At 35.8% G+C, this 25,316-nt stretch overlaps 1 protein-coding gene across 1 annotated transcript in view; it reads right to left on the reverse strand.

The window, feature by feature from the left end:
- The window catches only part of LOC124241987 (phospholipid-transporting ATPase ABCA3-like), a 211,595-nt gene that overhangs the window by 140,072 nt on the left and 46,207 nt on the right, over nt 1-25,316 (reverse strand). The window contains exon 6 of the mRNA XM_046666407.1: nt 24,052-24,311. Within this exon, the coding sequence (XP_046522363.1) occupies nt 24,052-24,311 (260 nt within the window). The remainder of the gene's footprint in view (nt 1-24,051; nt 24,312-25,316) is intronic.

Genomic DNA, 25,316 nt, shown 5'->3' on the forward strand with positions numbered 1-25,316 from the left:
CTAAACTTATTGTAGTAATCATTTCTCAATGTATACATATATCAAATTATGTTGTACACATAAAACTAATACAGTGTTGTGTATCAATTATATTTCAATTAAAAATAAAAAAAAATTTTTTAAAACAAAAGAAAGAAACAAAATGAAAAACTGATTTTCAAGACATAGAAGACCAGGGAATAAAAGATAGTATCCCTTAGAGAAGAGAGAAACAAATGAGAGAAGCCCTACAATCACCTAGCTAGTCACCTAGTTAACTGGAGTGAGAGCCCAGCAATGTCCTCGAGGGGAGAAGACAGTGCTGGGAGTCCAGGGAGAACAAGGTGGCTGGCATGCGCAATGCCAGATAACAGAGAAGGGAGATAATCACAGAGAGAGAGCTCCAGAGATCTTTGGAAGGTGCTCTTACATTTTTCATCTTAGTCCTTATCAGCACATAAGTGTGAGGAATGCTCCAGGGCCATGAAAAGAAGCACTTACAAAGATTGGAGGAACAAATACCTAGAGCTCACATACGGCCAGAAATAGTTCCTGCTCCCACCAGCCAGAGTGTAAAACCACATAATTTATAGGTCATAGGTAGAATCCCTACAAGGATTTTGGGTTAATAGTGGGCCAAATTTAGCCCTAGACCTGGGTTTCGTGACCTCAGCACTAGTGAGAACACACTCAGTGCAAAGCATTGTCCTAAGTACTTCATACACATCAGTATTTCTCACTCTCAGTACTAATTACATTACAGAGTAAATTCTTCATTGTAGGGGCTGTGTTGTGTATTATAGAATATTTCACAGCACCCCTGGCCTCTACCTACTAGGTGCCAGTAGCAACCGTCCCAGGTGTACAAGTGTCACCAGACATTTCCAAATATCCCCTGGGAGCAAATTGAGAACCACTGCCCTAGAATAAAACCACTGTGGTCTCACCTAACAGAAACTAAAAAGCAAGACCCCAAAGGATAACACTGTTTCCAGTTTACTTAACTCAGTCTCAAAATAAAACTGAAGAATATAGGGAAACAGAAATATCCAGGAATACAGAAATAGCGAGGACCCAACAAAGTAAAATCCACAATGTCTGGCATTTGATTAAAAATTATCAGGTGTGATAGACAGTCTCTAAATTGGCCCTGTCATCTCTGCCCTCTGGTGTTCACACTCCTGTGTGATTCCCTTCACCTTGAGTGTGGGTGGGTCATGCAACTTGTTTTAACCAATAGAATGTGGAAAGGGTGATGAATGCCACTTCTGTGATTATGTTACATAGGATCATGGTTCTTGTATCACTCTGAGATTCTCTCCCTTGCTAGGTTTGATGATGCTGTTGACTATTTTAGGAGGTCCATATGGCAAGATGCTGAGGGCAGCATCTGACCACTGCCAGAAAGAAACTAAAATACTCAGTCTTACAACCATAAGGAAATAAATTCTACCAACAACTACATGAGCTTAGAAGTGATTCTTCCCCTAGTTGAGACTCAGATGAGACTATGGCCCTGGCTGACACCTTGATTGCAGCCTTGCAGAAAACCCAGCTAAGTCATGCCTGAATTCAACACACAGAAAGTGTGAAACAATAAACATGTGTTGTTATAATCCATTAAGATGCAGTAATATTGTTACACAGCAGTGAATAAAGAATACACGAGGTATGCAAAGAAGGAGAAACAGGATCCACAATGAGGAGAAAAATCAATCAAAATTGACATACAAATGTGCAATCTATAGAACTAGTAGATGAGGACATTAAAACTTGTTACAACTGTATTCCATCTGCTCAGTAAGCTAGAGGACAATGGAACATGTTAAATGGAGACATGAAAGATATAAAAGTATTTGAGACAAAAAAATACACTGGATTGCATTAACATCAGATTAGACACTGCAGAAAAGATTAGTGAACTTGAAGACACAGTAATATAGATGGCCCAAAATGAAACACAAAAGCCTGAAAAAATGAATGAAGCATCAATGAGCTATAGGACAATTTCAGGTAGCCTAATGTAGGTATAATTAGAGTCCCTGAGGGAGGAGAGGAAGACAGAGGACATAAGAAATATGCAAAAAGGCAGGCCAGGTGGTGTAGTGGTTGGGTTTGCGTGCTCTACTTTGGCAGCCTGGGGTATGCTGGTTTGGATCCAAGGCACATTCCTGCACATGGCTCATCAGGCCATGCTGTAGTGGCAACCCACATGCAAGACAGAGGACTACTGGTACAGATGTTATCTCAGTGACAATCTTCCTCAAGCAAAGAGAGGAAGATTGGTAACAGATGTTAGCTCAGGGCCAATCTTCTTCACCAAAAAAAAAGAAAAAAAAGAAATATGTAGAGATATAAGAACTGAAATCTTTCAGAATTTTGACCAACTATAAACCCACAAATACAAAAAGTTCCATGAAATCCAAGCACAAGAACATGAAGAAAACCACACCAAGGCATATCATAGTCAAATTCTTGAAAACTAGTAAAAAAGGAAATCTTAAAAGCAACCTCAAAAAAATCACACATTATGTATAGAGGGGAGGAAAGCCGCAACTTGTTGGAAACATGGAAAGCCACAAGACAATGGATCAGATACACAAGTACTAAAAGAAAAACATTATTACCTTAGAATTCTTAACATAAGTATCTTCCAAAAATGAAAGCAAAATAAAAACCTTGTCAGATATACAAAAGCTGAAAGAACAAAAGTGACAGAAAACAGAACTACAAAAGAAATGTTTAAAAAAGACTTTCAGGCAGAAGGAAAATGATGTAAGATGGATCTAGATCTACAGAAGGAATAAAGAGAAGAGATAATAAGAAGTACATTAGGAAAATATAAAATATTTTTTCCTATTATTCAAATCTCTTTAGAAATATAATTGACTTTTTAAAGGAAAAACGATACCAATATATTGTGAAGAAGTGAAATGTATAATAAAATGGAAAACATGTATAATATAAACCCTAAAGCAACCATGCAAATAACACAACTAAGAGTTATAACTAATAAGACAACAAAGGAAGCTAAAATGAATAAGAAATACTCAAAGAAAAGTAAGAAAAAAGAGAACAGATGGGAGAAATGGAAAACAACTTAAACCCAACCATATCAGCAATCACATTAAATATAAATGGTCTAGAAGATCTCGTCAAGAGGGCAGCACAGGCGGACTGTGAACTCACCTCCTCCCATGAACACAACCGGGTTACAACTATTCTTGGAAAAATTACCCCAGAGAGAGAACTGAAAACTGGATAAAAAAGAACCCCCACAACAACGGACAGTCCTGACTGATGTGGAAGAGGCAGAAATTCCTTCTGGAGAGGAAAGAAGCCACCTTCACGAGCAGCAGAGCTTCACAGCCAGCCAGGTGGGAGCAATGTTAAGGTACACAGCCCTCCCTGGAGAAGTGGGGATCTGAGCGGGGACCTGTTACCACTATAAGCATCCTTGAGACTCAGCACAACTGAGAGGAGGGCCCTACTATCTGGCATCACTGGCTATTAACTACAACAGGAAATACCCCCAGAAAAGCTATCAGAAGAAAGCTGGAAAAACCTGGCTCTTAAAGGGCCATGTGCAAATTCACGCACTTCAGAGAACAACCTAAAATCACCAGAAAGAAAGCTGCACAGTCCTTGGGTAAAAAGATTCTCACCTCAGAGGCTCTGGGTGCACCTCAGTGAGAGGTGAGACCTCTCCAGAGACCAAGACTGGTAGCAGCCATTATTATGACCTAGTGCAGGCGTGCTGACACAGACACTGGCAGATGCCATTGAAATTCTTCATCTGGCCTGTCATCCCAGGGGTTGGCCACGTCCAATAGAGTGCAGATTTAATACAGTTCAGCCAGGGCAGGCAGCACATCCTAGGGACCAGCCCCACCCAACAGCAAGCCCTCAGACTACTTGTCGGCCTGCATAGACAGGGTGGCTTTATCCTCTACAGGCAGGTAAGTGTGTCTGCCTCTGTGGGGCAGGGCCTGTGTGAAGACCAGGTGAACTGTGGGGGGCATTGGTGGAGAGGTGGAGGCCTCTGCAGTGGGGCAACTGGGTACACTCCAAGGGGTCAGGAAGTGTGCATGGGCCAGGACTGTGTTGACTGTGTGTGGGGACCTGTGAGGGGATGGGGTTTATCAGTGGCAGAAAACCTGTGCTTCACAAACAGCCACAGAGAGGATTGCCCCCACCTTCCAAATCCTGAAACAATTGGGTGCTCCCATGCCTAGGGCCAGCCCCACTCAGCTGCAATCCTAAGAGAGCTGACAACAGCCTTACAGGCCTGAGGCCTACAGCAACTGTAGGCCTCTGAGCCTAGCAACCAGCTACATTGGGTGCCTACTCAATTAACAGCAAAACTGCAAAAGCAGTTTACTATTAGACCTTGTAGCCAACGGTGCTGAGGCTCCCCAAACCTGATTTACAAGCAGCCAGCAAGGGAGGGAAAGCCTGGACTCTCTGGGTACCTGCAGTAAGAGCAACCTTGCTGCAGCAGAATGATACACGTAGCCCACAAAGAGGTCACTGCTGGAACATTTGGACTAGTGACAAGAGGGAAGCACATCATCAGGCCTCAAAAGGTATCTCTTACATAAGGCCACTTCTCCAAGATCAGGAGACATAGCTGACTGACCTAATAATACATAGATATAAGCACAGAAAAAGAGGCATAATGAGGAGGCAAAGGAATACATTCCAACCAAGGGAACAGGACAAAACCCCAGAAAAAGAACTAAATGAAACAGAAATAAGCAATCTGCCTGACAAAGAGTTCAAACAAAAACTCATAAGGATGCTCAACGATATTGGGAGAAGACTGGATGAACACAGTGAGAATGCCAAAAAACAACTGGAAAATATAAAAGAGAACCAATCAGAAACGAAGAATACAACACTGGAAATGAAAAATTCACTAAAGGGAATCAATAGCAGAGTAGATGATATGGAAGAATGGATCAGTGAGCTGGATGAGAGACTAGAGGAAATCACCCAAGCTGAACAGATAAAAGAAAAAAGGATTAAAAAGAATGAAGACAGTCTAAGGGAAATCTAGGACAATATCAGGCACATTAACATTTGTATGATAGGTGTCCCAGAAGGAGAAGAGAGAGACAAAGGGGCAGAGAATCTATTTGAAGAAATAATAGCTGAAAACTTTCCTAACCTAAGGAGGGAAACAGACATCCAAGTACAGGAAGCACAGAGAGCACCAAACAAGATAAATCTAAAGAGGCCCACACCAAGTCACCTTATAATTAAAATGTCCAAAGTTAAAGATAAAGAGAGAATCCTAAAAGTAGCAAGAGAAAGGCAACAAGTGACATACAAAAGAAAGCCCCTAAGGCTATCGGCAGACTTCTGAGACAAAACCCTACAGGCTAGAAGAGAGTAGCATGACTTATTTAAAGTACTGAAAGGAAAAAACCCACACCAAAGAATACTCTATCCAGCAAGGTTATCATTCAGAATGGAAGGAAAGAGAAAGATTTTACCAGATAAGCAAAAATAAAAGGAGTTTATCACCAAGCAACCAGCCCTACAAGAAATGCTGGAGGGACTTATTCAAGTGGGAAACAGAAGACCATAAATAGGGATAGAAAAATATTTTTTTTAAAAAACAGGCAATAAAATCTCTAGTAAAGGCAAAAATACAGTAAAAGGTAGCAAATCAACCATCTATGAAGATAATATGAATCTTAAAAGACAAAAGTACTAAAATTACCTATTTCAGTGATAAGAGGGTGATGGATAGACACACACAAAATAAGAGATTAGACATGATTAAAAAACATAAAATGTGGGAAGAGGGGACTAAAAGAGTAGAGCTTTAGAAAGAAATCAAGCTAAAGAGGATATCAACTCAATATAAATTCTATATACATAGAATATTATACAGGAACTTCATAGTAATCGCAAATCAGAAACCTATAATAATAGACAAATAAGTAACAGAAAGGAAATCAAACATATTACTAAAGAAAGCCACCAAGCCACAAGGGAAGAGAGCAAGAGAAGAAGAAAAGGACACAGAAGATCTACTAAAACACCCAGAAAAAAGTAATAAAATGGCAATAAGAACATACTTTTCAATAGCTACTTTAAGTGTCAATGGACTAAATGCTACAATCAAAAGGCATAGGGTAGCTGATTGGATAAAAAAAAAAGACCAATATAAATGCTGCATACAAGACCTTCAGACCTAAAGACACTGACAAACTGAACATGAAAGGATGGAAAATGATACTCCATGCAGAGAGCAAAGAAAAGAAAGTGGGGGTCACAATACTTCTAAAAGACAAAACAGACTTTAAAACAAAAACTGTAACAAGAGATAAAGTAGGGCACCACATAGTGAAAAGGGGACAATCCAACAAGAGGATAAAACACTAATAAATATCTATGCAACCAACACAGGGGCACCTAAATATATAAAGCAATTATTAACAGACATAAAAGGAGAAATAGACGGTAACACAATAATAGTAGGGGACTTTAACACTCCACTTACACCAAGAGATAGATCAGCCAAAAAGAAGAGCAATAAGGAAACACTGGCCTTAAATGACACATTAGACCAGATGGACTTAGTAGATATATAAAGAACATTCCATCCAACAACTGCAAAATACACATTCTTTTCAAATGCACATGGAACATTCTCCAAGATTGATCACATATTAGGCCACAAAACAAGTCTCAATAAATTTAAGAAGCTCAAAATAATACCAAGCATCTTTTCTGACCATAAAAGTATGAAACTAGAAATCAACTACAGGAATAAAATCAGAAAAGCCACAAAAATGTGGACATTAAACAAAATGCTACTGAACAACGATTGGGTCAATGAAGAATTCAAGGGAGAAATAAAAAAATACATGGAGACAAATAAAAATGAAAATGCAACATGCCAAAATCTATGGGATACAGCAAAAGTGGTTCTAAGGTGGAAGGTTATGGCAATTCAGGCCTACCTCAACAAACAAGAAGAATCTCAAATCTAACTTTAGGTGCAATCTAACAGTGCACCTAAAGGAGCGGGAAAAGAAAACAAACAAAGCCCAAAATCAGTAGAAGGAAGGAAATAATATAAATCAGAGCAGAAATAAACAAAATAGAGACTAAAAAAAGAACAGAAAAAATTAATGAAACCAGGAGCTGATTCTTGAAAAGATAAACAAAATTGACAAACCTTTAGCTAGACTCACCAAGAAAAAAAGAAAGACTCAAATAAATAAACCAGAAATGAAAGAGGAGAAATTGCAACAGACACTTCAGAAATACAAAAGATTATAAGATAATACTATGAAAAGCTATACACCAACAAATTGGATAATCTAGAAGAAACGGATAAATTCTTAGGATCATATCACCTTCCCAAACTGAATCAAGAAGAAGTAGATAATTTTTTTTAACTTTTTATTAAGATTATGATAGTTTACAACCTTGTGAAATTTCAGTTGTACATTATTATTAGTCATGTTGTAGGTGCACCACTTCACCCTTTGTGCCCTTCCCCCACCCCCCTTTCCCCTGGCAACCAGCAATCAGTTCTCTTTGTCTATATGTTTAACTTCCACCTATGAGTGGAGTCATACAGAGTTCATCTTTCTCTATCTGGCTTATTTCACTTAACATAATTCCCTCAAGGTCCATCCATGTTGTTGTAAATGGGACAATTTTATTCTTTTTTATGGCTGAGTAGTATTCCACTGTGATATATACACCATATCTTCTTTATCCAATCATTAGTTGGTGGGCACTTAGGTTGCTTCCACGTCTTGGCTATTGTAAATAACACTGCGATGAACATAGGGGTGCATGGGACTTTTGGAATTGCTGATTTCAAGTTATTTGGATAGCTACCCAGTAGTGGGATGGCTGGGAAAAAATAACCAAAACAAAAAGCGACAAATGTTGGAGAGGTTGTGGAGAAAAAGGAACCCTCATACACTGTTGGTGGGAATGCAAACTGGTGCAGCCACTATGGAAAACAGTACGGAGATTTCTCAAAAAATTAAAAATAGAAGTAGATAATTTTAATAGACCAATCACCAGTAAGGAAATCATAACAGTAATCAAAAACCTCCCCAAAAATACAAGTCCAGGAGCAGACGGCTTCCCTGGTGAATTCTACCAAACATTCAAAGAAGACTTAATACCTATCCTTCTCAAACTCTTCCAAAAAATTGAAGAGGAGGGGAGGCTTCCTAACTCATTCTATGAAACCAATATTATCCTGATACCAAAACCAGATAAGGACAACACAAAAAAAAGAAAATTACAGGCCAATATCACTGATGAACATCGATGCAAAAATCCTCAACAAAATGCTAGCAAATCGAATACAACAATACACTAAAAAGATCATACACCATGATCAAGGGGGATTTATTCCAGGGATGCAGGGATAGTTCAACATCTGCAAATCAACCAATGTGATACACTACATTAACAAAATGAAGAATAAAAATCACATGATCATCTCAATAGAGGCAGAGAAAGCATTGGACAGGACACAGTATCCATTTATGACAAAAACTCTAAACAAAATGTACCCATTTAGAAGGAAAATACCTCAACATAATAAAGGCCATATACGACAACCCACAGCTAATATCAATGCAAAAATCCTCAACAAAATACTAGCAAATCAAATACAACAATAAATTAAAAAGATCATACATCATGATCAAATGGGATTTATTCCAGGGATGCATGGATGGTTCAACATCTGTAAATCAATAAACGTGACACATCACACTAACAAAATGAAGAATAAAAATCACATGATCATCTCAATAGATGCAGAGAATGCATTTGAAAAGATACAGTATCCATTTATGATAAAAACTCTAAATAAAATGGGTATGGAAGGATAATACCTCAAAATAATAAAGATCATATATGACAAAACCACAGCTAATATCATTCTCAATGGAGAAAAACTGAAAGCTATCCCTCGAAGAACAGGAATCAGAGAAGGATGACCACTTGCATCACTCTTATTTAACATAGTATTGGAAGTCCTAGCCAGAGCAATCAGGAAAGAAAAAGAAATAAAAGGGATCCACATTAGAAAAAAAAGTAGAAACTGTCACTCTTTACAGATGACATGATTTTATATATAGAAAACCCTAAAGAATCCACTAAAAAACTTTTAGAAATAATAAATGAATACAGTCAAGTATTTGCAGGATACAAAATTAACAAACAAAAATCGGTTGCATTTCTATACACTAACAACAAAGTAGCAGAAAGAGAAATTAAGAATACAATCCCATTTACAATTGCAACAAAAAGAATAAAATACCTAGGAATAAACTTAACCAAAGGGGCAAAAGATCTGTACACCAAAAACTATAAGACACTGTTGAAAGGAATTGAAGAAGACACAAAGAAATGGAAAGATATTCCGTGCTCTTGGATTGGAAGAATTAACATTGTTAAAATGTCCATACTTCCTAAAGCAATCTATAGATTCAACGCAATCCCTATCAAAATTCCAACAACATTTTTCACAGAAATAGAACAAAGAATCCCAAAATTTATATGGAACAACAAAAGACCATGAATGGCCAAAGGAATCCTGAGGAACAAGAACTAAGCTGAAGGTATCACACCCCCTGATCTCAAAATATACTACAAAGCCACAGTAATCAAAACAGCATGGTACCAGCACAAAAATAGACACACAGATCAATGGAACAGAATTGAGAGCCCAGAAATACACCCACACATCTATGGACAGCTAATTTTCAACAAGGAAGCCAAGAACATACAATGGAGCAAAGAGAGTCTCTTCAATAAATGGTGTTGGGAAAACTGGACAGCCACATGCAAAAGAATGAAAGTAGACCATTCCCTTACACCATGCACAAAAATCAACTCAAAATGGAGTAAAGATCTGAATGTAAGATATGAAAACATGAAACTTGTAGAAGTAAACATAGGCAGTACGCTCTTTGACATAGATAGGTCTTAGCAGCATTTTTTCTCAAATACCATGTCTGACCGGGCAAGGGAAACAATAGAAAAATAAACAAATGGGACTACATCCAACTAAAAAGCTTCTGCACAGCAAAGGAAACCATCAACAAAGCGAAAAGACAACCTGATAAATTGGAGAAGATATTTGCAAACCATATATCAGATAAGGGGTTAATATCCAAAATATACAAAGAATTCACACATCTCAACAACAAAAAACCCAACAACCCAATTAAAAAATAGGCAAAAGACCTGAACAGACAATTCTCCAAAGAAAATATATGGATGGCCAACAGGCACATGAAAAGATATTCAACATCATTCACTATCAGGGAAATGCAAACCATGACTACAATGAGATATCATCTCACTCTGGTCAGAATGGTTATAATTAACAAGATAGGAAAAAACAAATGTTGGAGAGGATGTGGAGAGAAAGGAACCCTCAAACACTGCTGGTGGGAGTGCAAACTGGTGCAGCCACTATGGAAAAGGGTACAGAGTTTCCTCAGAAAATTAAGAATAGATGCACCATATGATCCAGCTATTCCACTGCTAGGTATGTAGCCAAAGAACTTGAAAACACACATGCATAAAGATGCATGCACCCCTATGTTCATCACATCATTACTCACAATAGCCAAGACTTGGAAGCGACCTAGGTGCCCATAAAGGGATGAATGGATAAAGAAGATGTGGTATATATGCACAATGGAATGCTACTCAGCCATAAGAACTGATGAAATCCAGCCATTTGTGATAACATGGATGGACCTTGAGGGTATTATGTTAAGTGAAATAAGTCAGAGGGAAAAAGTCAAATACTATATGATCTCACTCATAAGTAGAAGATAAGAACAACAATAAACAAATACATAGCAACAAAGATTGGATTAGTGGTTACCAGAGGGGAAAGGGGTAGGGAGGAGGGGAAAAAGGGGGTGATTAGACACATGTGTGTGGCAATGGATTGAATTAGTCTTTGGGTGGTGAACATGATGTAATCTACAAAGATTCAAAATACATTACGATCTACACCTGAAAGTTATATAATGGTATAATCCAATGTTACTGCAATAAAATAAATAAATAAATAATACATATGTATAAATGCTCTAAAGACTCAATTAAAAGGCAGCGATTTTTAGATTGGATAAAAGAGCAATACCGAACTATGTGCTGCCCATAAGAAACTCACTTTAACTTTAAAGATGCAAATAGGCTAAAAGTAAAAGGATAGAAAAAGATATACCATCCTAACACTACACAAAAGACAGCTAATCATATTAATATCCAACAACATAATTTTCAGAGAACAGACTTAGAAGGGATGAAGATAGTAACTTTACAGTGATAATGGGATTAATTTATCAAGAAGGCATAAAATCCTAAAGAGTAGAACACCTAATAACAGAGCTTTAAAATACGTGAAGCAAAAACTGTCAGAACCGAGGAATAGACAGATCCACAAACATATTCAGATATTTCAACACTCCCCTCTCATAACTGACAGAACAAATACAATGAAAATTAGTAAAATATAGGAGATTGAATAACCCTATCAACTAATTTAAGACAGTGAGGTGAAGCCCTGTGAGCTAATTCTGTCCTATACTAAGCCAACCCCAGCAAAGAAGTAGTACCACTTCCCAACCAGACTGTGCAGAGAGTTCGAGAGAGGATAAACCTGGGGAAATAACCCTTTAAAGCTTTGTATGAAGTCCTGGACTCACCTCCATTTAGTCCATGTGTGAAACTGACCAGAATCAACACTGAACTGCAGTGTGTAATATGGATCAGGTGTCAGATCATGCTCTGGGTAGAGCATAGTGTAAATGAGGCAGACTAAAACAGCACTCTGAAGGCTTTACAAACTAAATCGGTATTCAAACCACAGCCCACAAAAGAGAACTAGTTGTAAATATAAACAGATTGACTACCTACTAAAATGGAAAATTTTCAAAAGGGACAAGAGATTCATAGCATAATATTAAAAATATCCAGGATACAAGCCAAAATTACTTAGCAAACCAAGACCAGGAAAATCTAAACGCCAAAGGAAAAAAGATAATCCTCAGATGCCAAAATCGAGATGACATATATGTTGAAATTGTGTCATAAGGACTTTAAAGAAGCTATCAAAAAAATGCTCTAACAATCATTAATGAACACTCCTGAAATAAACAGAAGGCTTATCAAAGAAATTGAAAATAGAAAGAAGAACCAAATGATATTTTAGAATGAAAAATATAATAAGCAAAATTTTAGAACTCACTGGCTGGGGTCAACAGAAGAATGGAGGTGACAAGGGAAAAGGTAAGTCAACTTGAAGGCAGATCAATAAAAATTTTCCTATCTGAAGAACAGAGAAAGAATAAATTGAAAAAAAAAATAACAAAGCCTCAAGGACCTGTGAGGCAAAAACAAAAGATCTCACAGCTGTCTCATAGAAGTGCCAGCAGGAAAGGAGAGAGAGCGCAGGGCTTAAAAATATATTTGAAGAAACAGTGGCTGAAAACTGTCCAAATATGGCAAAAGACATAAATCTACGGATTCAAGTACCTACGTCAAATTATAATGATGTACACCTGAAATCTATACAATGTGATAAACCAATGTTATCTTAATAAAAAATTAAAATACATTCACACCCAGACATGTCATAATCAAATTTCTAAAAAGTAAAGACAAAGATAATCTTGAAAATAGCCAGACATACGATTTCTAAATAGAAACCAAGGAAGTGACATATTTTAAAGTGCAGAAAGAAAGAATATTTGATCCAGAATTCTACATCCAACAAAAATATACTTCGGGAATTAAAGTAAAATAGAAATAATCTCAGATTAAGAAAAATTTACGATAATCCATCACAGGAGAGAGGACCTAAAGGATTTACTAAAATAAATTCTTCAGACAGAAAGAAAATGATGACAAAAGAAAACCTGGAAGACCAGGACTGAAGAAAGAGTATCATAAATGGTAAATATCTGAGTAAACATAATATACTATTCCTCTATTAAGTTGTTTCAATTGTATTTGATCAATGAAAGCAAAAAATTGTAACACAGTTTGATGGAGGGTTCTTTGTACAAAGAGGTAACATTTAAGACAAGTATATCATATAAAGTGGAGGGTAATGAGATTTACATGGTAGAGGTCCTACATCCCACTGTAGTGGGAAAATACTGATACCAGTGGACTGTGGTAAGTTCACTATGTATATTATAACCCCTACAGCCACTACTAAAAACCCTACACCAAGAGTTATACCAAAAAAATGAAAGATAAATTAGAACACTAAAATATGTCACATAATGCAACAGAGGGCAGAAGAGAGAAAATAGAGGATGAAAAATACAAAGAAAAGAAATCATAAAACAAGCACATTTATATACAAGCATATCAATAATTATATTAAATGCAAAAGTTGAAAGAAATTAAAAGATTATTAGAATGGATGAAAATACATAAACGAGTTATATAAGAAATTCAATTCAAATATAATGATATAGGTAGGTTATTAGTTAACACTAAAATGATGGAAAAAGATATATAATGTAAACATGACTTTAAAAAAAGCTGGAGTGGTATATTAATACCAGACACAATACACTTACACATTTAAATTTAGCAAGCACTGAAATTTTTTAATTTTATATAAAGTAATATATATAAATATTTTATGTATATTTTTAAATGTATGATTAAGAATATCTATATATTCCTATATATAATTTAAGAATAAAAGATCAATTCACCAAGAAGCCACAACAATGCTAAATGCGTATGCACCAAACAAAAGGGTACCAAAATAAATGAAGCAAAAATTGACAGAAGTGAAAGGAAATACAGCAAATCTATAATTACAATCTGACATTTTGACACTCCTCTCTTAGTAATCGATAGAAATAGAAAGAAAGAAAATCATCAAGGATAAGAACTGAACAACATCATCAACCAACAGAACACAACTAACATTATACAAAACACTCCACATAAAAACAACAGAATATGCACTATTTTCACATACACAAGGAACATTCAATTAAACAGATCATATCCTTCTTCAGAAAATAATCCTTAAAAACTTGAAAGAATTGGCAGCATAAAAAGCATGCTCTCCAGTCATAATTGAATTAAACTAGATATCAATAACAGAAATATAACAGAAATATTCCCAAACTCTTGGAAATGAAATAACATTATTCTAAGTAATACATGAGTCAAAGAGGAATCTCAATGGAAATTTAAAATATTTTCAACTGAATAAAAATTAAAATACATCAGAATTTGTGGGATGCAGATAAAGTAGTACTTAAAAGGAAATTTATACCATTAAAATGCTTATATTAGAAAAGAATAAAAGTCACAAGTCAATAATCCATGCTTCCATCTCAAGAAACTAGAAAACAAGAGAATCAAAAGCTTTAGGCCGAGATGCCTTTATTGGAGAATTATATGAAACATTTAAAGAACAATCAATACTACACAAATTCTACCAGAAAACAAAAGAGGAGAGAATATTTACCACCTCATTTTATGAGGCTATTATTACCCTAATACCAAAACCTGACAAAAATACAAAAATAGAAAACTTAAATCAATATCCCTCATGAACAAAGACATAAAACTCCTCAACAAAACATTAGCAAGGTGAACCCATCAATGGATAAAAAGGAAAATATGCAACAACCAAGCAGGGTTTATTCCAGGAATGCCAGGTTGATTTGATATTTAAAAAGTAATCAATACTATCCAGTACATTATTAATCTAAAGAAGAAAAGCCACACTATCATACCAAATAGAGAAAACACATTTGATAAAATTCAACATCCAGTTGTTGAGAACATTATTCACTGAGTGTCTCTGAAGCCTCCTGGAGAAATTTCAGTTAGAGCTAAGAGCTTGGAATAGATTCGCCCTCTCTGAGGAAACCTTATGTTTTCTTATTTTGGTACAAGAAACTATGTTGCTTTTAATTCTGGGTACCAGGAAGCTCAGAGCCAACTACTATCCCCATTGGAGACCCTTAAAATCCAAGAAACCACAATCTGTATTTCTCTCTCTTGCCTTGACCTAGGATTTTAACTTATATTTCCCAGGTCTGTAATTTTTCAGGCTACTTGATCATGTGTACTTCTGTCAGTAAGCTCTATCCTATGGGAATGAAGTGGGATATTTTAAAATAATATTTGGGCAATATGTAGTATTCTTGTAGGGGCAAATCAAGGTTGACTGGGAGTCTGTAAGCTCAAAATTTGGAGTGGATGAACTGGAAGCTATGGTCTAAACAGGGAATGCTCAGGCAGGAGCAAGGAACTGGAGATCACCACCTCCTGCATCACTTTTCTTTACAACACCTAAAGGAAAGGGGCCTGAGGACCTCTGAGAGTCCCTGAGCCCCTACTGCTGGGGAGAGAGGTCTGCAAGGCTAAAACTCTTTTTGCAATAGTATTAAGATGTTATTTGCCTTTTTTGCTCCTATTCCCTCATGAGTATAAAGTGGCTTTTACCAGAGTGAGATGTTTCCATGCCATAGGTTATCACAACAGAATGAATGCAGAAGCAGATACGAGAATCCAACTGTCCTCTATGAAGACAGGCATTAAAGGGATTTGCAAAAGTCATATAATGCCACTCGTCCCAAAAATATTTTTTGAAAATGCATTTTTCATTAAAAATACTATTTATGTTAACATGCTAAAAAAATTCAACCACCATTCATGATAAAAATTCTCAGCAAACTAGGAATAGAGGAGTATTTTAAAAACCTAACAAAGAGCATCTGCAAAAATCCTACATGTAACCTCACACTTAATGGTGAAAGACAATATTTTCCTTCTAATATTTAGAAGAAGAGAAGGCTATCCACACTCATTACTGCTATTTATCAGAGTACTGGAAGACCTAATCAGTGCAACAGAGAGTAGGAAAAAATTAAATAAAAATTGCACAGATTAGAAAGGAAGAAATAAAAAATGTCTTTATTCACATTAGACATAGATAATCCTAACAAATCTATTTTTAAAAACCTCCTATATCTAAAAAGTAGCTCAGCAACATGGCAGAATACAAGGTTAACACACAAAAATACACCATATTTCTATATTCTAGAAGTGAACACTATTGTTTACAATAGTCCAAATAGGTTAGGGATAAATCTACAAAAACATGTACAAGGCATGTATGCTGAAAACTACAAATCACTGAAGAAAAACTATAATAGATACACAAATAGAAAGAGAAAAGAATCAAAGTAAATCACTATTTAAAAAAATCATCAAATAACAGAGAAAGACAACAAGAAAAGAAGGACAAAACAATTGCAAAACAGATAGAAAACAACAAAATGACAATAGTAAGTCCTTACCTATCAATCATTACTTTAAGTGTAAATGGATTAAACTTCCCAATCAGAAGGCAGAGAATGGCTAAATGGATCAAAAAACAAGATCCAGCTATATGCGATCTACAAGAGATTCATGTTACATTTAAAGACACACATAAGCTGAAAGTGAAGGGATGAAAAAAGATATTCCATGCAGATAGTAACCAAAAGAAAGCAGAAGAGGCTATATGTATATCAGACAAAATAGACTTTAAGTCTAAAATTGTCTCTAGAGACAAAGAATGTCATTATATATAATGATAAAAGGGTCAATTCAACAGGAGAATATAACAATTATAGGTATATAAGCATCCAACATCACAGCACCTAAATATACAAAGCAAATATTACAAATCTGCAGATAGAAATTGACAATACAATAACAGTATAGGACTTCAATAAAATAATAGAAAAAATATAAGGAGGAACATCTCCAAACTCTTTTTTTCTTTTTGAGGCCAGCATCACCTTGATATCAAAACCAGACAAATACACCAGAAGGAAAGAAAGCTACAGGTCAATAAACCTGATGAACATAGATGCCAAAATGCTCAATAAAATACAAGCAAACCAAATTCGACACCACATGAAAAGGATCATACACCATGACTAAGTGAGATTTCTCCTTGGGATGCAAGGATGATTAAACATATGCAAACTAATAAATGTGATACAACACATTAACAAAATGAAAAAAAAGCACATGATCATCTCAATACATGCAGAAAAAGCACTTGAAAGGTTCAACATCCATTCATGATTAAAACTCTCAACCACATAGGTATAGAAAGAAACTTACCTCAACACAAAAAAGGTCATATATGAAAAGCACATAAAACACATAAGTAATGGGAAAAATTGAAAGCTTTCCGGAAACTCTGAGATCTAGTACAAGGCAAGGATGCTCACTCTCGTCATTTCTATTCAACATAGTATTGAAAGTTATAGCCCAAGCAATTAGACAAGAAAAATAAGATTGGCAACAGATGTTTGCTCAGGGCCAATCTTCCTCACCCCAAAAAAAGAAAGAAAAACCACAGAAAATAAGTTTTGGTAAGGATGTGAGTACAAATCCTCAAAGAAATATCTGTACATGATTATTATTATTATTATAATTCACAATAGCCAAAAAGTGGAAGCAATCCAAATGTCCATCAATGGATGAATGGATAAACAAAATGAGGTATAGGGGCCGGCCCTGTGGCCGAGTGTTTAAGTTCACGTGCTCCGCTGCAGCAGCCCAGGGTTTGGATCCTGGGCGCAGACACGGCACTGCTCCTCAGGTCACGGTGAGGCAGCGCCCCACAAGCCACAACTAGAAGGAGCCACAACTAAGATATACAACTATGTACGGGGGGGGTTTGGGGAGATAAAGCAGAAAAAAAAAAAAGATTGGCAACAGTTGTTAGCTCAGGTGCCAATCTTTAAAAAACAAAAACAAAAAAACCAAAATGAGGTATAGACATACACTGGAATATTAATTAGCCTTAAAAAGGAAGGAAATTCTGTGGTCGGCCCTTGGGCTGAGCAGTTAAGTTCACGTGTTCTGCTTTGGTGGCCTGGGGTTCACTGGTTCAGATCCTGAGTGTGGACCTACACACCACTCATCAAGCCATGCTTCAGTGGCCTCCCACACAGAAGAACTAGAAGGACTTACAACTAGGATATACAACTATGAGCTGGGGCTTTGGGGAGAAAAAAAAAGAGGGAGATTGGCAACACATGTTAGCTCAGGGCCAATCTTCCTCACCAAAACATGGAAGGAAATTCCAATAAATGCTACAACATGGATGAACCTTGAGGACTTTATGCTAAGTGAAACAAGCCAGTCACAAAAAAACCAAATACTGCATGACTCCACTTACAGGAGGTATCTAAAGTAGTCAAACTAAGAGAACCAGAAAGTAGAATGGTTGTTGCCAGGGGTGAGGGAGGAGTGGAAAGAAATAAGGAGTTATTGTTTAACAGGTATAGAGCTTCAATTTTGCATGATGAAAAAGTTCTAGAGATTGGTGCACAACAATGTAAATACATTTAACACCACTGAAGTGTACACTTAAAAATCATTAAGATGGTAAACTTTATGTTATACACGTTTTACCACAATTAAAATTAAAACAAACAAATAAAAACTAAGTTTAAAAATATATAAATATTTCTAATAGAAATACATTTCCCATTATACCAAAAATTTAAAAATAGCAAGAGAATAAGTTCTAGAACAGAGAAACCTAATCTATAATGATACAAAATCAAAAAAGTGATTCCCTCTAAGGTGAGACCAATGAACGGAGTGGAGAAGGAGAACTTTCTGGACTCTGGTGTATACCTTGACTAGTTTGATGACTACATAAGTGTATACATATGTTCAAACTCTTTGACCCATACATGCAAAAATCTGTGCAATTTACTATGTATAGTTAATCCTTCAACAAAAAAAGAATAAAGGTAAACTAGAGAATTTTTCAAACAGAGTGAGAAAATTCATCACCAAACGTATACTGAGTCCTAAAGATTTAGGCAAAAGGAAAAATCATTATTCATGGGAAGATACAGAAATTAAAATAACTGGGTAAATACATAGGTATATAAATAAATATCACCTATCAAATAGTAATATTTTGTGGGATTTAAAATATAGAGAGAGAATTAAAATACATGATAGCAACGTTTGAGGAGGATTCACAAAAGTGCTTCTTTTTACATAGCTTTTAATTTTCTTAATTTGCTTTTGGTGCACTTTGATGCTTCATTGCTGAATTTTGATGATTCAAGAAAGCATGTTAGAATCTCTAAGTTTATATTTAAAAAGCTAATAAAAGAATGCATAACTACCAGGCTAATTAAATAATAAAATCCAAATGATAAAATCCAAAACAAGGCAAGAAAAAATAACAAAGTAAAATGGCACTAATAGAAAACAAATGACAAGATGGTAAATTTAAACACAAATATGTTTAACTGCATTACCTGTAAACAATTTAGTATGCTTACGATCACTACAGCATATATTTTAATGACTGACAAGAGACATATTCAAACGTAAAGACAAATATTATAAATAAAAGCATAAGAAAATGTATATCATGTAGACACTAACCACAAGAAAATCAGTATAGCTATATTAGTATCAAAGTCGATGTTAAGGCAGAAGAACTGCTGTAGATAGATAATAGTGGACATTTCACAATGATACAAGTTAATTTCATAATGATAAAAACTTCAATCCATTTGGAAGAGATAACCATTCTAAGTTTATAGGTACTTAATAACAAAGTATCTTAGCCTACGATGCCTAAAAAAATACAGCCTAAGCGAGGCTTACATGCTAAGACTTTATTGGGAGGTACATTCACAGGATAGCAAGAATGAGAGAAAACAGGACGTGAAAGAGGAAACACAAATTCAAGGTAATGTATTACCAAGCTGGCCACAGGTTCATAAAGAGAAATGCATTCAGATGCTATCATACAGATAGGCCAAATGGACGCATCAGGCCTTAAGATAGTCCACTGGAGGGGGAAAGAGAAAGGGATTTATCTGCCAACTTTTTACTATACTCCATAGTCAAAGTTACTAGGCTGGGTGATAACTCCCCTGCACTTCTGAGTTGGGTGACGTGATGGTTCTGGGCAGCCACTGTGGATGAAAGACCCCTCATCCCATTCCACATCTTTTCCTTTGAGTCCAGAAGAGGAAAGAACTAGCTCCCAATGCAGGTTTAATGGATGCCATTCCAAACACTGGTCCTTACCCACAAAGGAGTTTAAAACAACCTGCAATCTTAGGAGACAAGGTTATGGCAATGGTGGGCAAGCTCTCCACTGAGAAATCTGCCAACTCCTGCAGAACATGTGAGAATAAGCAAATCCTATAAACTGGGTCTACTAAACAAAGCATCAACATATATAAGGCTAAAATTGACAACTAAAAGGAAAAATTAGACAACTCAATAATCAATAATCATAGAGGGAGATTTTTTAAATACTTCTCACAATAACTGACACAACTGACAGATTAAACATGTTAAAGATATGTCTAACAAAGTTGATGTAACATGTACAGAAAATTGTACCCACTGAACACACAGTATACATTGTTTTTCAGTGCACACATGCATGCAGAACATTTGTTAAAATTGGCTATATTCTAGCCCATAAGGCAAGTCTCATCAAAACTTCAAAATACTGAAATCAAATACTGGCTCCTGATATGTTTGAAAATTTTTTAATGCTTTTCTAATTATCCTATGGGTCAAAGAAAAAAATTCACGAAATTGGAAACTATTTTGAACTGTATGATAAAATACTACATTTCGACTTGTAGTTTGCAACTAAATTTATGATTAGAGGTAAATTTAGAGACTTAAATGCAAAGATTGAAAAAGACGAAAATCTAAAGAACAACAAGGAAGCAGACAGGGGGAAACTCAGCCAGGATAGGCTGGACACAGAAAGCACTAATAATAAGGGAAAAGACTTAATTACATTAAAGCTAAGAACTTATGTTATTCCAAAGACATCATTAAGGCAAGCTACAGATTGAGAGAAAATATTTGCAATAAACGCATCACAAAAAGGACTTATATCCAAAATATACAAAGAATGCTTACAAATCAATGGAAAAAGACACATAACCGAACAGAAAAATCTAGAAAAGACTTTTGAACAGACATTTCACAAAAGAGGATGTCCACATGGCCAGTAAGCATATGAAAAGGTGTTCAACATCATTAGTTAACAAGGAAAATAAATTAAAACCACAATTAGATACCACTATATGCCTTCCAGAATGGTTAAAATTACAAAAGACTATTACCACTAAGTGTTGGCATATTTATGAAGCAACAGTAACTCTTATACATTACTGATAAGAGAAGAAATTGGCACACACACTTTGGAAAAATGTTTAGTCTTATGTAACAAGGTTGAAAATATGTATATTGTATGCTCCACCAATCTCAATCCTAGGTATATACCCAACAGAAAAATGTGCACAAAATATTCACAGTAGCATATTGTAATAGACCAATACTTTAACAACCAAATGTCCATCAACAGTAGAGTGACAAATAGCAAAATATTCATAAAATGAAATACTACACAGCAACAAAAAAGGCCAAATTACAGCTACACAGAACATGAATGACTCTTACAGACACAAAAAGATAACCATTGTATGATTCTATTTAAATAAAGTTTAAAACCAGGTAACGCTAATATAGGGTTTTAGAAGTTAAACAGTGATTATCTTTGGGGAAGAGGGAAGGTATAGTGATTTGGACCAGATGTGAGGGATTTCTGGATTAAAAAAGACACACAATTCTATTTCTTGAATGGCATAGTAGTTATATGGGTGTGTTTATGTTTGATAATTCAATGATCTGTACACATAGGTATATGTATTTTATATGTATGTATTTTACATTTCAATTAGAAATTTAAAAATGAGAAAGCAAATAATAAATAATTTAAACTACTTGATTGAAGTTTGTGTAACATGACCTGGAGACACAAAGAGAAAACTAGTAAACTGCAATTGAAAGTTGAAAAGAGATTTCAAAGAGATTAGTCACCAGTTAGAAAAGAGAGAAAAAGACATGCTAATCAGAGAAAACAAATAAAGAGTGGTACAAAATGAACCATTTTGGGGTAGAGGGAAAAGGAGTTAAGGTGAAGACTAAAGAGAGATAGTGGTTGGGGAAGCCAACGAGAAGATTTCTGAAACAGCTACATGGTGAAAAATCAATAAGAGCTTGAACTAGAAATGACAGTTCTACAAATGGAGAGAAAGAAGCAGAATTTACACCAGTTCATATATGCTGCACACAGGAGACAAAGAAAATAGAGAGAGAACTAACTTTGATGGCTACGTAATATTTCCTATGCACTAACAACTAGTATCTCTTTAATAGTCACAACAACCCTATGTGGTAGGAGTATTTTCATCTATATTTTACAGATGAGGCACAGAGAAATTAAGAAACTTACCCAAAAGTTACAGAGGCAGGAAATGGCAGTATTCTTAAATACTATATATACTATACTATACCAATAAGACTGAGGTTTGAAGCTTGGGTGATTTGGGAGAAGATAATTTCATTAGTATAACCAAGAAAACTGGAAGGAGGGGCAATCCCTTGCACAGAAGGAGACTGATTTCTCTATCCCATATTCATTAAACTCAAGCATCACTGGTTCCTTCAGGAAACACAGAATATTTCCTCATCCCAATATAATTTGCTAAATAGCCCTCAAATATCTTAAGAACAACCTGATATAGTGAAAAGAAAGTCGTTGACAGGTGTTTGCAAAATTCTAGAATTTGAAATTAATTACATACATATCCATCTCCACTGATGTCTACCTCCCAAATATTTCTTAAACTATTCCCTCTCTATTCTTACATACTAAACCACCTTAGTTGAGGCCCTCCCTACTGTTCTCCTGGTCTGTTACAATTATCTCATAATTGGTTCCTCACCTTCAGTCAAACTTTGTCAGCAGAGTATGGCCCGTGGGCCAAACCCAGCCCATAAACTACCTTTGCATATCCTGTGAGCTAAAAATGGTTTTTACATTTCTAAATGATTTAATTTAAAAAAAAAAAAACAGAAAAGGATGTGTGATAGAGACGCAGTTGGCCCACAAGCCTAAAATATTTATTATCTGTGCTTCCCACAAAAAGACTGCCAAACCTAATCTAAAACATCCTCCATATCCCCTTCCCAGGTCATTTTTCCAAAGGCAACACTGATAGGAATAGTGCATAGTTTCAAAGCCCATCCCCCGGTGCTATCTACCTAGTGAACTCCTATTAGCCTTCATTGCTCAGACCAAGCATCAAGCCCTCAGTACTTCAAGAATAACTTTTCCCACATCCCTACCTAGGTACTTATCATATTACAAAAGTACCTCAGTTTACTAATATCTCCTCAACTAAAAACTTTTAGTTTTAACAATTTGTGAGTAGGAATTCTGTCTTCTCTTTGTAACTACCATTTGTTGAGTGCTTATTACAGGTCAGAGACTGACCCAGACACTTTTCTGAACAACATCTCATTTAATACCCCCAATAATTCTAGAAATTAGGCATTATTATCTTCAATTTACATCTGAAGAAACAGGCTGTGATCACAGAGTTAATAATTGGTGGAGCCAGGATTTAAGCCTCAGATTTATCAAAGTCCCTGGAACAAAGGAGATAATTAATAAATAAATGTTGAATGAAATAATGGATAGAGAGATGAGTCGGTGGCCTTCTCTCTGACTTTAGAGCCACTTTTTTTCACAATATGGTCTCGTTTCAACTTACCATTGAAAATCATCTCAAATCTTGCAATCGATATGTACCTCAAACTCACCTAATTCAAGAGCTCATATGATCATGTCTCTGTTGCCCATTTTATTCCAAATTAGATTCTGGGCATTTCACACATGGCCTCTCTCCATAACATTCTTGTTAAATAGCCATTTAGTCAATAAACTTACAAGCCAAATCAAGAATTTAGATAAAAGCAAAACATCAGAAAATTGACAAATGACATAGTGCACCCTCAACCCAATCTATATTTGTACATTGCTACTGAAATATAACCATTCAACAGTGCAAAATATATAGAAATAGTCCGACCCTGCACACAAATCTGTTCCACAGGCCCAAAATGCTACAAAGAAAGTGAAGTTACCTTTAATCTGTTTTCCTTTTCCGTAACGATGGTCCTGATAAGGGTAAGTTCAGTTGGAGAAAATACAAGTAAAACTATCAAAGGGAAAATAGTCATAAAAGCCCACATAAATGGATCAAAATAAAAAGCAGGGTATGGAAATCTCCTAGCATAAATGATGACATTATCAAACAAAGCTTCTCCACGTCTGCCACTATGGTGTACCATGATGGCCTTATCTATGGCATGCTGCAGAGCCAGGAACCCTTGTCTGATGTACCCTAAATGAGAAAACAAAGATTGTCAAGTTCAGTATACTCAGAAACAGCCAGGCAAATAAAGAAGGCAATTCAGGTAATTCAAAGCTTTCAACCCAGAGAACAATTTCACAACACCTATAGTGATTTGGAAAACAAACAGATAATATATAACATAGAATTATATTACTATCTTCCCAAAACTAAGATACTGCATAAAAATGGTACAGTTGTTGGGCTGGCCCTGTGGCCGAGTGGTTAAGTTCGTGCGCTCTGCTGCAGGCGGCCCAGCGTTTCATTGGTTCGAATCCTGGGCGTGGACATGGCACTGCTCATCGAGCCACACTGAGGCAGCATCCCACATGCCACAACTAGAAGGACCCACAACAAAGAATATACAACTATGTACTGGGGGGCCTTGGGGAGAAAAAGGAAAAAATAAAATCTTTAAAAAAAAAATGGTACAGTTGCTTTACGTAATTTTATCAGCCAAAATAAACGAGAATTCAAGACAATACCAGACATAATTCTATACAATGGACCTATGAAGAGAAATGAAGCTCAAAACAAGAAGTGATACAATCCCATTTACAACAGCATCAAAAAGAATAAAGTAAGAAGTAAACTTAACTAAGAAGGTAAAAAATTGCATACTGAAAACTACAAAACATTCCTGAAAGAAATTTAAACGGACACAAGTAAATGGAAAGACATCCTGGGTTCATGGATTGGAAGATGTAATATTGTTAAAATATCCATACTACCCAAAATGATCTACAGGTTCAATGCACTCTATCGAAATCCCAATGGCATTTTTTGCAAAAATAGAAAAAACCATCCTAAAATCCATATGGAATTGCAAAGGACCCTGAATAACCAAAACAATCTTGAGCAAGAACACTTGCTCTTGAGAGCTAGACGCTTCACACTTCCTGATTTCAAAATATATTACAAAGTTAGAGTAATCAAAAGAATATGGTACTGGCATAAAGACAGACATAGAAACCAATGGAACAGAATACAGAGCCC

Source organism: Equus quagga, chromosome 7, assembly GCF_021613505.1.
Source record: "Equus quagga isolate Etosha38 chromosome 7, UCLA_HA_Equagga_1.0, whole genome shotgun sequence".
Classification (NCBI taxonomy): Eukaryota; Metazoa; Chordata; class Mammalia; order Perissodactyla; family Equidae; genus Equus; species Equus quagga.